Source organism: Symsagittifera roscoffensis, chromosome 3 (genome assembly GCF_963678635.1).
Source record: "Symsagittifera roscoffensis chromosome 3, txSymRosc1.1, whole genome shotgun sequence".
In the NCBI taxonomy this organism is placed as follows: Eukaryota; Metazoa; Xenacoelomorpha; order Acoela; family Convolutidae; genus Symsagittifera; species Symsagittifera roscoffensis.
Window position 1 is genome coordinate 15893691 of NC_087064.1, and position 15296 is coordinate 15908986.

At 39.2% G+C, this 15296-nt stretch overlaps 2 protein-coding genes across 2 annotated transcripts in view; one reads left to right on the forward strand and one right to left on the reverse strand.

The window, feature by feature from the left end:
* LOC134841365 (ubiquitin conjugation factor E4 B-like) overlaps positions 1 to 15296 on the forward strand; it is a 478213-nt gene that overhangs the window by 275887 nt on the left and 187030 nt on the right. The gene's annotated exons all lie outside the window — the stretch shown is intronic.
* Positions 7125 to 8383, reverse strand: LOC134842345 (uncharacterized). Its single transcript, XM_063858633.1, has one exon. It carries the CDS (start codon positions 8354 to 8356, stop codon positions 7247 to 7249), a length of 1110 nt encoding a protein of 369 aa, XP_063714703.1. The 5' UTR covers positions 8357 to 8383; the 3' UTR covers positions 7125 to 7246.

The following is a 15296-nucleotide window of genomic DNA, read 5'->3' on the forward strand; positions in this document are numbered from 1 at the left end:
AGGCATTGAATCAAATAGGTACCGGGCAAACATGTCAAACATCCAAAAAACCAAAAAGTTCCGCCAACATCCAAAAAACAGCTTTACTAGGGCAAACATCCAACATTTTTCTAACAGTAGGGCAAAGATCCGATTTCTACTGTTCCTCAAAAGATATTCTACTAGCCGAAATATTAGTGACCGCCACCGTCGTGTCGAGTAGCTAGCTTGTCAACAGAGGGCAAAAGCTATTGAAAATTAAAGCCGGTTATCGTCAAGGAGCGTTAAATCGCGCTCACAGGCGACCTTAAACTAAGATTCGAGTAAATTGGAATAGGCCATTTGGACTTTGTCTTGTTTGAAACACCAAGGTCATGCTATTAATTAATTATTATAAAGTTCGACGTTTGCCATAGCGGATGTTTGACATATCGGATACTTACCCCAGACCCGAAATAAATGGTTATGAGAAGCATTGATTGGTCATCAATTCAATCAATGCTTCAGTCCAAAAAATTCGAGCCGAAAAAATTTATTTACCAGAGGCGAAGCTGCGCTTCGCCAACACAAGCGAGGAAAAATGCAAAATGCCCTCTAAACAGGCAAAACAAAGTGAAATAAGGAAAAGATTCAAAAAATACCTTGAGAAACAGAATAGTGAGATTAGGAGCATCACGTTCTCAAATCTGCTTCATGACCGCTTGAAATTGTACTAACACCAGCCACCATTAAAGCAGCTAGTTTCTATCAAATTGCCAATGCTACGCAGCAAAAAAAATCGACCAAAAAATGAACCTATTTCAATATTCTGGATTTGTATTTACGACCTGTAGAATAGGAGTGTCACGTCCTCGTATCTGCACCACGGTCGCTTGGAAGTTAACTAGTAGCCTAGCTAATGCTGGATCCAGCTGTTTCAATATTTTTAACCATTTGTAATGATACGGCATGGCATAATTTTCAAAAATTGTATTGTAAGTAAAAGCCTAGTGATTTCTCTGCTTAAATAGGGATCAGCCGCTTATTTAAAGGAGAAAACTAATAATTGCTCTTTCAATTAAAGTCTTTACCTCAGATTTGGTTGGGTAGTTTTCGAAGAAAAAAAGTTCCAAAAAACGATAGAAAAATTTGACTTTTCCAAAATCCATAAAGTTTTCTCTTCTAAGCATAGGAATAAAATCTTATACAGCGAAGACGTCCACTCCCTGATTTTTAGATTTTTGTCAAGAATAGTACTGAAATATCTGAAACCAAAATGGTTTAGAAAAAATTCAAAAAATGGATTTTTCCGAAGTCCACATCAGCTTTTCTAAAAAGAAATAGGGTAAAACAGATTGCGCAGGAAAAATCTAAGCAACCATATTAGCTTGCATGAACCATCAAGTTCACAATAAGAAGATAAGTTCTTGAAAAAAATGTTTTCAAAAAACGGGCAAAAATCCAAAAATTGGACCTTTTCTAAGGCCATATTTTTTTTTCAAAACACAGGGTTTGTGTTCAAACCCTGTGTTCAACCCAAAGAAAGTTAATGATTCATGTAATTCTCGGCGTAAATAATCATTCAGGCAAAGCACAGCCTCAGAAATTTGCATGAATGATTATTTACGCCGAGATTTACATGAATCATTAACTTTCTTTGGGTTGAACTCTGAATCTCCGATTTGACAGGGTAGTTTTTGAGAAAAGTCAGAAAGTTTTTTTTAAATAACAAAACATCAAAAAATGGGCTTGTTTGAGGCCATAAATTTGTTCAAAAGAATTCAAGGAATAACCGCTTGAATAGAGGCTCAACTCAGATTCGTGCATTTAACAATTGAGAAAATGGAAAATTCAAAACAAGTAGGTCACAAATCCCTCTACTGAAACTTTCGAAGGCCGTAGAACGTGGGATAAAATGAAAAGAGACTAGCAAAATAAACAAGAACATAGAAGAGCAGCCAGTTTTTTCATTGGTAATTTTTTTTGAAAATTGAAGCAGTAGAATTTGTTTTAATTGAAATTGCCGCGAAAAGGCAAAAATTTTAGAAAGCTTCACAAAAAAAACCCATACATAAGCATAATACCTGTTTTTTTTTCATACAGGACCTAGCACTAGTCATGAACAAAGCACCAACATATGATTTTAATTTACCTATGCGTAAATAGGATCAAATATGATAATTAAATTGAAATTTACGTTAAGTGCCACCAAATGAGCACTTTCATTTGCGACTTAGCTTAGAAAAAATTCTTCGTAATAATATACTTCACTTGTGTAGAGAAACTGGGACAATAATGCCTTTTCAGCTGAATTATGTTTTTGAGCACAAAAAAAATAAATTGTGCGAAAGCCCGACCCACTACACAATCAGAAGTTGAAATACGTTACATTCAGACAAAATCAGAACAAAATTGGGTGAAATCAGAACAAAGGGTGAAATCAGAACAAAATTGCTTGCAAAAAAGAAGAACTTGAGAGTTTAGCATGTAAGAGAAAAACGCGCCTTGAAACAGAGGCGAAGCTGAGCTTGGTACCACTTGCGATACAAAAATGAAAGATTATGACTAAAATCAAATGAAAGATATCTACAAAAAACATTCAATAAACGGTTTTTGTCAATTAACAAGGAGCTTTTAGAAGGCTATGAAAAGCCGATTTTTCTAAAAAAAATCTACTCTGCCGAAAAAAGCAGGCAGACAAAAATCAAAAAAGCTAAATAACAGTCCTCGACTGGAATGGAACTCCTGGCCGGGCTTTGTCGTCTGAAGCATGAGTTTTGCAGTAACTTCGAAGAAAGCTGAACGTTCAAAAGACAAAAGCCTAGAGGATCTAAGCAGACAAAATCAGTATAGTTTGCAGAAAAAACAGTTCCCGGGCGGATCACGAACAAGCCTTTGTGAGCACAAGCCTTTGCCGTCTCAAGTAATTGTGTTACCTTTAAGCCAGGTACTGCCAGATAGTTGATTAAATATACAACTATCAAGATGTAACAAAGCCGAAAAAACCTGAGCCTAAACCCTTCATGTCGGAAAAATTTCATCCCATTTCAGGAAATTTCAAGTTTGCCTTCCCCCTCAGAACAGATACTCACACAAAAAAAAAACTTTTTGGTCATCAAACGACGCTGTAAAAGCCATTAAGTCGATATAAATTGAGCCGAAACCCATTAGCTGAAAAGACAAAAAAAATCAGAAACTTTAACCAACCGGTAAAATTACGACCAACATAAAAACAAATTTCGATTAGGCCGGATATTTTAAATGCAAACATGCTCACATATGTCTGTTGCAACAGAAAGGCCCCGTAGATGAATGAGAGCAGGAGATGCACCCTGTGAACAAAGTCATTTACAGGAAAAAAGACTAGTACACGATTGCAATACCCTTGCTCATCGCAATGTTAGGATAAAAGAGAAGATAAAATCTTTTTCTATCTAAAAAAAAAGGTATTTTTTCTGCTACGAAAATTTCAAATTTTCATAAATCTGATTTTCCAAAATAAACCTGTACCCATTGCTTAACTCAACACAGAGCCAAAATAGGACTTCGCATTTTTTGCAAAACGAAATATTCGCATTGAGTGTTCAGTATTAAAAAAACTGAGAGCAAAAAAATGTAACCTGTTTTTCAAAACTTCTGCGCATTTCAGAAGTAGGCACAATCTATTCATCCTCTAACACACTTATGATTCTTTAACTTTTAATTTAAAAACACAAACCAGGCAAGGCAAATCATTGTTTGAATCAGATAAAATCATGATTTCAAACAATTTTACTAAGGCAAGTGAAACTTAAGATGAGGCTCCATTCATTACTTTCTAGAGACTAAGAATCAAAAAACAAAATAAAATTTTCCAACAGAAGTCGTCCTTAACTCGGGCTGAGGAAATCAGCAACATTTCTTGGAATTGAATTACCTGCATCATTACAAGAGTACGCCAAGGGAATGTTTATATATAAAAATTAATGCTTAAACCACACAAGAAAAACCGTGCTGTGGTAGCAAAGCTAGAAAAATATTAGTTCGTTAAAAATAGGTTGATTCTAACCTTGGACCTCTGACTTCCCGTGCAAGGACGTTACCTCTACGCCAAATGTGAAGAATGACAGGCTAATTTCAATTGCATCAAGCTATCAATGGATTGGCGTGCAAGCGTAATGAAATTTTATTTACCAGAGCCGATCTCTTTATTGCAAAAACTTGCTTTTTCAATAATATAACTTACGATACAACACAATCGTAGAAAAAAATACAAGTCGAAAACAAATGAAAATTGTTGAAAAAATTAGGTGAACCAAAAATATCGTTGCCTCAATGACAGCTAAAGCTGGAGGTACATGTTTGATCATTCTGAATTTGTTAAACCGATGCAGGACGATAAGCTTGATTTCGAAGATCGGACTTTGCCCATAACCTTAGTTGTTCGCCTACTAAAAACAAGAAAAAAGAAGACAACATTTCTCCTACAAAAAACTAAAGTTTAGCCGCTTTTGCAGGCAAAATTCGCGCAACCGCTTCATTCGATTAAACTTTTCATCTCAGATTTGATAAATTAATTTTTCAGAAAATTCAAAACAATTTGTAGAAAAACGGTCATAATTCAAAATTTTGACTTTTCGAAATCCGAAATTTTTTTCTGATAAAAGCAGGTAGTGGCCGGTACAGTAGAGAATACTTCCAAAATCGAGTTTTTAGGTTGAACACTTAACCTGAGAATTGGCATGTTAATTTCAGGGTAAAAGTCTAAAAACTTCCAAACAACGTTCAAAGCTTCAAAACTTCCACTTAATTGAAAGCCATAATTTTACTCTAAAAAAACTGGGCGCAGCAAAACTAAGTTTTCAACGAGCTAAGCTTTCAACAACCTTTTACCTCAATTAAAATTATGAAATCACATTTGACAGGATAGTTATCGAGAACAGTTCAAAAAACGGCCACCAAATCAGATAGTTGACATTTCCGAGAATCATAGCTTTTTGTTTTAAGAACATGGTCTTCAGCGCGTATGCGGAAGAAATTCAAACCTGTAATTTCGACTGAACCCAAAAACCTATGTTTGGCAGGCTAGTTCTCGGCAGAAGTCAAAAAAGTTACAAAAAACGCTGAAAAAATCAATTGTTTGACTTTCACGAGGGTCAGAACTTTTTGTGTCAAAAAATTTTTTGGCGTATTCGGGTATGCATAAGAGCTTCAGACAACCCACTCTGTGAATTAAACCCAAAATCCTTAGATATGAAATGGTCATTTTTGGTGACATTCGTACAAAATTTAAGAAAAAAAACGTTAAAAATAATAAAAAATGACTTTTCCGAGGACGATAACTTTTTGTTTTAAAAAAAAATTGCAATTGGCTGCTAAGGCAGGGGAGCGTTTCAACGCTCTTTATCCCCATTAAACCCACAACCTAAGGTTTATGAGTTTAGTTTTTGAGAAAAGTCAAAAAGATTCAAACAAAAGTTCAAAAAAATCAAAAATTTCACTATTACGAGGGCCATAGTGTAAAAGTTTTGGATCAGCCGCTTATGGAGCGGAGCTTTTCAAAACTTCAACTTTCATAGAAATAAAAATTTCAGATTTGATAGGTTAGTTTTCGACTAAACGACCAAAAATCAAAAATATAGGTCAAATAGTCCCCCCACAGACTTCTTAGAAGGATGTCGAGAAAAGGGTAAAGCAAAGAGAGACCAGGAGTGTTAAAACTGCAGGAAATGAAAAAAAATTTTTACGACTCATCGGTACTGAAACACATGACAACATAATAAATTTTGCCCTCGAAACTTTGCAATATAAGTTGACTCAGTCGCTATAACATCAGCAGATTATCATAAGTCCGAACCGTTGAATCGAAAAAAGAACAAAAATCAGTTCAAATCTATTCAAAATCAGGCTTGGTAAATTTACAAAAAAAAACTCAATTCCGAACTGTTTAAATCAAAATAAAACCAATACTTTAGAATATAAGCCAATAAAAACCGTACCAGATTATACAGAGAGGCGAAGCTGCACTTCACATACACAAGCAAAAACATGACCGACAACGGTACTGGGAAAAACTGAATGAGTAAAGCTTTGAGTCTACAAAATTTCTTAAGTGAAGCACGCCAATTATCAGTCTACATAATTGCTAAGTTACGCAAGCCATTTATGACGCAGTAGCAGCACCACTCAATTTGAAAAAAAAAAGAAATTTACCAACTTACATGCCTCAATTTATAGAGCGGACCCATTTTAACCAGTATACGAAAAAATTCATTTGAAACATCCGGCCCTGCCCAGGTTCCAACCTCGTAATTTGTTGTAGGTTTCCTTGCCTACCTCTACGCTACATATTCATGATACCTTGAAGCTAAAGTGCTATTTGAAATATAATAGTATGTGTTGATATCCTTAACGTTGGCTGCACTTAGTAGCTGGTTATTGATCAAAATGAACCCTTTCAAAATAAACACGTTTTGTCGCAACAGTATTTGCGTCGCAACAATATTTGCGACTTCGGTTGGAAAAAATTAGAGAGTTCATGTTATAACACAAGCTTTGCTTGTGTAAAAAAGTCATTCAAAAACGGAAATGAACCGGCGGAAACTAGGACAAAAATCACGAATCTAATTTAAAAAAATTGAATTGAAAAAACAATTCCTACCTGATGTAGCTTGGAATTAGAAAAGAACGCAAAAACAACTAAATTATCGGACAAAATTTGAGTACCGCTCAACGCACAAATGTATAAATAAAACGAACAGACAAAGAAGGTACCATTCTACAGCAGCAGTGGTAGTTGAGTTTCAACTCTGACAAGTATTGCATTAAAAGAGTGGAGTTTCTAAGCCTGTTGAATGAGAGTTATGTTGTCTCCTTTGAGCAAAATTCTTCCGACTCGCCTTCTTGTGTCCTTCTTAATATGCACTTCCTCAGCGTCTTCCAGAACCAGATTCATGTACTCATCGAAGCCAATAATTTGACCTTCAAGGCGCAAATTGACCTGCTCATAGACCCACACTTGGATCCTGGATTTGTTTTGTAGATATCTGAACAGCAGATTGATGGGCTGCACCATTACTTTGGCTACTTTTCCAGACATACTGCAAACAAAACACAGAATCTGAAAAATCAGCAACGGCTTTCATTATCATTTCACGACGATTAATTTTAACTTCAGTCAGAAATACTTTTAACGATATCAAATTTTTTCAACTACATACTCTCGATTTAGTACATTCAGTTTATTTACAAATGCATTGAATTCATAGTTCACCTTGATTTGAAAGTAATTATAAGGCAGCTAATTTATCTAATTTGAAGTTTTGATCGTGCAATGAACAAGCACAGCTTGTTTCGCATCATGGATCCATCCCATAGTAGGGTTGAGCATTTGGTTCCAGTCCATGAACGAGTTCCAGCCCCAGTCATCTTCGTGTGCCCTGAACGTATGGGTGGTAGACAGTTTCTTGTTCTTCGAAGGGGTGTTATTAAGGAGAATCAACTCAAAGTCAACATTGAATGTCCAGTTTTCTTTCGGGACAACCGGCTGACATCCCAGAAAGAGTCCCAAAAAGAACTTTTCGGGTCCACTTCGAAATCTCTTAGCTCTGATCCACAACTTATATCCTTTGGAGAGAATTACGCTTTGTGAGTCCTGGCTCTCCCCAGCAATCCATGATCGGAACCCAGTAAACTCAGCGCACAGAGTTAGTCCATTCGAGTTTATTCCACCACCATTATCCGCAGACTCACTTTCAGAAGTCAGAAGCAAGAAACTGTCCAGAATTGTGGTGTCAATTTCTGAACCCGATCCTTTGGCGAACGCCCGAATTTTAGCTTCATTTGTTCGGATGCTTTCAAACTTCTCAATTTCTCTCTCGAGAATTAGTTTCCTGTCTTCGTAAGATTGAATCTTGTTCTCAATAGAACTAATTTGTTTTTGAACGGTATCAACTCGCTTCGACATGTAATCCATGAATGATTCCTTCTGAGAGCCAATTTCTTTCAGCTTGTTGGAAACAGAATTTTGCAAATAGCTTTTGTAGCTCTTCATTGCATGTCCGTCATGCTGATTCTCGAAACAAGTTTGGCATATTTTTTCGGAACACTGGACACACCAAAACAGGACCGGAGCTGTTGGATGGCACGGACAACGCGAAAAATTACAAAGTTTGGGAGTTTTGATACTTGGTTTCGACCCAGATTGCTGCAGAAATTCTCTTATTCCGAAAAGAGGCTTTAGGCTGGCAACATCCAGGTAATGCACATCATTGCACAAGGCGCATTTGAGCGCACCACTGGATTGCTTTAACATCAACAAGCAGTTTTTGTGCGGTCCACAATAAGAATGCCCACATGGTAAGGGGCGGGGATCATCTAATTCTTCCGCACAAATAGAACACTCTGGCGATAAATTCATAGTACCTGAAATATTGACTTGCAGATTGAAAAGCAACAAAATGGAACGCTAATCATTGCATAGTTTATTGATTGTATTTACGAACGAATACCTTCGTGTTGTTTTTGTTGTCCATCTCTATTGACTTGAAGATCGAGATTTTTGCACACAGGTGATACTAAGCCCTGGTTACGTAGCAGTATTTGGTCAGCCGCGTATTCAGACTGGTTAGTAAGCAGACAAATAATGATTTAACCAATCAGAATCGAGACAGGGAAGACAATATTAAATAATAATTATTTAATTCATAAGTTTGCTTTCTCATCTCGATTCTGATTGGTTAATACAGCTTACTGACGAGTCTGAATACACGGTTGTCTAAATACAGACCGCACTACCTAAGCCCTGTACCATTTAAAAGTAATCAGAAGGTCAAAAGTATCATGTTACCGAGACTACAATCAGAAGTCCCTTCATCACGTATTCCAGTCAATGTGACATTCGACCAGAATGGCCAAAATGCAATTTATGCAGGATTCGAATTTTGAGCAGTAAGCCTTCCGAGTTGATGATTTCGAAGGATTAGCGACGTTATTGGAACGTTTAGCCAAACGGTGAGGGCTAGAATATTCTAGTATTTTAAATTTTCAAAAATTCGAATGATGACGTCACATTTCTGAGAAATGCTGAAACGGCCATTTTAACAAAAAGCGAGTGAAAAACAGAACAACTTTTATCTGCGATTGCGAACAGTACGAAAATCGAGATTGGAAAACGACAACGAACTACAGAATAGCAGAGAACGTTCCGAGTTGCAACTATTGTGCTGCTACAATAGTTGCAAGGCCGTTGCCAACAACGGTGAAGGGTGAGAATCAGCCTTCCGGATTAGCAAGAAATTAAGAGTAAGGAGCTTGATTCGGCGGATTCAAGAATCCGGAAGGGTCTCGGGACGGAAACTTTTATTAACTCACATAAACTTTTAGCATCCTGTCATGTCCTGACTTGAATTTAACTGATATTTTGATTAGTTTTGACAAGGATGAGGTGCTAGGAGTTGGGGGAAAGGGTTGATCCATCTTCGATGGAGATGATGATTTTTATCTACTGAACAAAAACAATAGTAATATAATAAATAGTAGCCCTGTTTTTAGGAGTGACCTCGTGGTCTGGGGATACTGAGACCCAGCCATGAGCTCACTAATTTTGCATGTAATTCAGTTAATTTGAGCGTTCTGGTCGAAGCCGGAGAACAGTAACGTTTTTGTCAGCCTGATGTGAGAAAGACCACCGAAAAGTACTGGCTTGGTAGAGACGGTGAAAAACATGCAAAGCTCTGTTTAGACGCTAGCCAGTCGCCTTAAGACTTAGTTTTGTTATCCGTCGATATGTATCTTCCGGGCGAATGTTACATGTATGTTTTTATGGCGCTCCTGGGTGTTATTCTTTTTTAACATCATGACCGGCAGAACCGTTAACGAGCACTCCGCGCCGAGCGGATGCTCACATCAACGCCCTTAATAGGCCTAAACCGCCGGGGCGGAAGGGTAGTTCGGAACGCGGAGGCCTTCCGAATTGCCGTGAATAGTTTTTTAACCTAGTTAAGACCGAAAATTCACGAACCAGGAAGGGTGGGGGGATCGGCCGTCCCCTCGTCCCCTGAGTGGTTGGTGACCAAAAACACTTAAAGATATAAGTAAAACCAAACAAAAAGTAGTATAGTACCCAAGAAAAACAAAAAACATAAAAAAATAACCGAAAAAACCAAAAACAGTAAAAAAGTAAAAAATCAGTAGAAATCATCCCCCCAGACAAGATGTGACCCAACCCCCCCGTTTGTTGTTGATAGATATATTGTTGTTACAGGCATTTATATCAGTCAGGATCGTTACGATCAATTTTGTAGCCCGTTTGAGAGGCTTGTACTGTAGGGTTATTTGAGCATTTAAGCACGTTAATGATAAATTGCGCTCAATCCGGAAGGGTCAGCTGATTTGCGCTCAATTCGGAAGGGTCTTGGGTGAAGACCGATCCGGCAAGCAGTTCAAGGAGCAACCAGTGTAACATTCGCCCGGAAGATACATATCGACGGATAACAAAACTAAGTCTTAAGACGACTGGCTAGCGTCTAAACAGAGCTTTGCATGTTTTTCACCGTCTCTACCAAGCCAGTACTTTTCGGTGGTCTTTCCTACATCAGGCTGACAAAAACGTTACTGTTCTCCGGCTTCGACCAGAACGCTCAAATTAACTGAATTACATGCAAAGTTAGTGAGCTCATGGCTGGGTCTCTGTATCCCCGGACCACGAGGTCACTCCTAAAAACAGGGCTACTACTTATTATATTACTATTGTTTTTGTTCAGTAGATAAAAATCATCATCTCCATCGAAGATGGATCAACCCTTTCCCCCCTACTTCTAGCTCCTCATTCTTGTCAAAACGAATTAAGATCTTAATTAAATTCAAGTCAGGACATGACGGATACTAAAATTCAATATAAGTTCATAAAAGTCCACGTCCCGAGACCCTTCCGGATTCTTGAATCCGGTGAATCAAGCTTCTTAATATCCAGTTCACAATAACTCGGAAGGCTGGGTTTTACCCTTCACCGTTGCTCGCAACGGCCCCGCAACTATTGTAACAGCACAATAGTTGCAACTCGGAACGTCCTCTGCTGTTCGGTAGTTCGTTGTAGTTTTTTAGTCTCGATTTCGTACTGTTCGTAATCGCAGATAAAAGTTGTTCTGTTTTTTCTTGCTCTTTTAGCTAAAAATGGTTGTTTCTGACGCTTCTCAGAAACATGACGCCATAATTCGAATTTTCAAAAATTAGAATTCCAGAATCTTCTAGCCTTCACCGTTTGGCCAATCGTTCAAATAACGTCCTTATCCGTTCTAAATCGCCAATTCGGAAGGCTTGCTGCTAAAATACCGAATTCTGCAGAGACTGCATTTTGGCCATTCTGGTCGAATGTCACATACTCCCCGGACAGTCCGGTCAATGTCCTCATTGAATCGCGCAATGTTCTAAGTGGTTACAGTGTCATCGAACAGAATTTACAAAATGCACGAAATTACTTTTACCTACGTCACATCGACTCACTGCAGAATATAAATGGCATCATCCTACATCACTATAGCCTTCAAATTCTTTCATTAATCTGCACATTGAGGATATGACTTAAGATAAAACATATTTTCTGACTTCCAGTGTCAATATCCCGATTGAAACTTTTTCTCCTAGACTTAAAAGGTGTTGGCTTGCAGGACAGTCCTGCCAACCAACAAGCTAAAATTATCCTACTATGCTCCTTCCCTTCGGAAATCTTGCTTGTCTATTGTCCTGAGTATTAAAACTAAGAAACTTTGTGGTTAGAAAGAACAATGCAACAACCTCCCTCCTCAAGAAGTTACTCAAGTTTTTCATGTCACCACAAAGTTATCAGTCTTCCTAAGTGATTAAAAACAATCATGCAGGCTGGAATATTTAAATATACTCTTCCCTCAAGCCTTTCTAAATAAATAATAAGTGAGTGTCTCTAAAGCCACTTCAACTAAAACCAAAATGCAAATTTATAAATGCAACAATTTCCAAACTCAACTTAAATGTTTCAGTTTTCAATTACAACTTGGTTGCTTGGTTTCTCATTTGAGTTTTTCACACACATAAAACAATTCTGAGTTTAACTTTTCTTCATCATCCCTTTGTTCTCTTCTTTTTTCGTCGTTTAGAAGTTCTAAAACTTCTAAATTCTTCTAATTTTCTTTCTTGTTGCCTCTTGTTTTCTCGACCATTCATCAATGCTCCATTTCCTCCTCCTGTGACGCTGACTCTGCACTCTCGGTCTCCGTGTCTTGCAGCACGTCATTGACTATCCTGACGCTGTTGGAAGCCGTCCTCCAACACTTCTGCTCTTCCACCCTCTGTTTACAGCAAGGTAGGGGATCCACGTTTGATTCTCTGTTTCTACAGAAGCTGTTGTGGAGACACAACGCCACGTTTCTTTCCAAATCTTCTTTCAGCATCTCTGCCTTCTCATTTCCACTACGCTCGCTCGTCCTGGAAATTCTTTTCACAGCGGTGGTCACTGCATTCCGATGGGTCACGAAAGCTCGCTTGAAAGCTCCTGCCCCAATGTCCAGCTGATATTCACTGTACACTCTGCCATGTTTCGACATATGCTTTTTCGCATACTCGTACAACCATGCAGTCATGTTAGCTCTGAACCATGGCGTCAATCGTTTTCTTGCCCATATCTTCTTCACTTCCATCGGAATGTTTAGAACTTTGCACATTGTCTCAAAAAGATCTAAATCTTTTAGACAATCTAATTTCTGCAATTGTTCTCTCGTCGGTGCTTCCTGTCTATTATTTTCTCTCACATAAGCTTCCAGCCATCGTATCGCCATCATAACTCCCACTATCACTATTGTTATGGGCTGTGATGAATCTGGTAAACCCATGGAGAGCAGCTCTCCAGAGTCCCAGATCAACACCAGATTACTACGCTTGGGATACCACCAGGTCTGCAGCAAGCAGTGGCAAGGAAACTCATCATGCGTCAACATGATGCTCCTCCAATTACGTTTTCCCGAAGCTTCCAGCAATGGTTCCACTTCCATCATCACTCGGTGGATTTCATCATTCTCATCTACTGCATTGTAATCTGTGACAGTTGATCCTCTCTGTTTCTGTTTTTCAAAGTCACTGAAGTTCCCGCTCACATATCCCATGAATTTCTCTCCTAGTATTGACTCCAACTCTTCTTTGGTTCTTTCTGGAACTGCTGAGAAAATCTTACACAGTAACTCGTAAGACTTTTCAGACATTCTTGCCAACCTCACGCACTTCGGCACTGAAAAAGCTTGATCCACGATCGTTCTTGTGCTCTTCACGTCCACAGCCACGAAATGTACAGGGTATCTGCTCTTGCACATTGGAGCCAACGTTGAACCCACCAAATATCGTGCTCCTGATGGTCTACAATAAGTTTCGCTGTGTCTGATGTTCATCTCCGTTTCGATTGCTTCCCTCCATTTTCCTATATACTTCTGCTCAGTCTGCAGAACTCCTGGGAATACTTCTACGCTGATGGCTGTGACCATCTCATGTTTCTGTTCTAGATTCAATAGTGACTCTAAAGAACCAAACATGCTGTAGAATCCTAGTGCTGTCACTAGATTCACATCGGTTCCTCCATGGCAATCTGCTATCAGTTCCGTCTCCGTTCTTGCTTTCATCACTACATTTCCAAACAATACCGTCAACTGCTTGTGTTGTTTCTCCAGGGTTTTCACACAGTCTAGACTTCCACAAACGTGACCCTCTAGTCCACAGACTTCCGCCAGACAGCTACCAGGTTTGACCCAGTCTTCTGGTCCCCAGCCAGGCAACTCCATTCTATCTTCTCCGTTGCTCTTAGAGGCTGTTATCATCACATTATATATGATGTTGAGGTCACGCAGGTTACAGTCCACATTCAGTTCCCTCTGTACGTCCTGTGTCGCCCGTAATATTGAGTCAGCGTTGGGACTAGGACACCACGATGGCTTCATCAATTCCCACACTGCCATCAAGCTCGTTCTCAGTAATTCATCTGAGAACCCCAACCCAAATTCCACTCTCTTGTCGGATTTTGGTACTGAAGGTGCAGTCACCTCTTCTTCCAAGACCAATCCCAATTTGGCCTGTGGATTGTTAACGCTCTTAGTCGTCACAATTCTGGACGTCCAGAATCTTAGTAACACCGCCTGCTCATAATCAAAGAAGCAATCACGTATGTCTTCACTCAGGAAAGGATTGTACGCTATCCCTATAATCCCGGATACATAGCTATATGACTTCTTCTTGATCGGTCCACAGTATTCACTGGATTTTGGCAATGCTCCCATAGATTCTTTAGTGAGCCTCAACTCCTTGTTTGAGAATCTCCTGATCTCGTCTATCTTTTTCATGGGTTCCAGTTCTTCAGGTTCTTTCATGTTCACCCTCATCGGTTTACTTTGCTGCATATCCAGCATTGCTAGCAAGAACATGGCTTTCGTTCGCTCATCGCCTTCCTTCAACATTTTAACACAAGTGCTTAATGCAGGTACTGAAATCTGCTCTATCAGGAATCGAATGAAACAGAGAGCGTCTCTCCGCTTTGCACACGCTACTGCTGCTCCCTCCTGGACTATCAGATCCCTCAGATTCGTCATAAGGAAAACTTTTTCCTCCTTTGATCTCTTCCTTTCTCCCGAATCATATTCTTCGCTAGTCAGTCCCATCATGCACCAGGCGAGCCTGAGTTGTAATTCCGTCCTTACGTAAGGTACTGCCACGAGAGCATGTATTCTTGGCGTAGTCCTCATTTCCTCTTCGAAATACCTCAATACTACTGCTTTCCATGGAAGGCTCACCAACTGCTCGATCGTCTCCGCCTGTACGTCAGACGACGCCAAAGTTCCGTACGCCTTCTGCTTGAGGGTGGTGCCTTGCAACATTGTTTCCAGATAACCCTCCATGGCTTTTTCCTCTTCCAGGGCCATTACATGCCCTCTAGCCGAGTTTCGGTATTCCAACATCTCCATGTATCCACCGGTGGGTTCATCTATCGACACTGTCTCAGACACTGTCAGTCTGTTGTATTCCACTGGTGTTAGTTGTCCTGCAACACTTCCCTTTCCATGATTCATTGGAGATGGCTTGAAGTCCCTCATTTTACTCTCTCCACATTGACTGAGTATTTCCATTTCTAAAGTCGCTCCAGTCAGAGTGCGGTCACTCCTTTTGGATTTATAACCGGTTGACTTTAACCCAGCCATGAGAATGGGTGGCACCATCGCTATATCAGTTAATATTCTATCTGTGCCAGACAATTGGTAATCACCTTGCCCCAAATCCATGACTTCCTCAACTCGTTTTCTTTTCGCTGAGTTACCAGCTTTCATCGATATTTCCGAATCCACTTTCGTCTT

Bases quoted from the DNA above. Each gene is read 5' to 3' on its own strand.
- LOC134842345 (XM_063858633.1), bottom strand. From the start codon at position 8,356: ATGAATTTATCGCCAGAGTGTTCTATTTGTGCGGAAGAATTAGATGAT.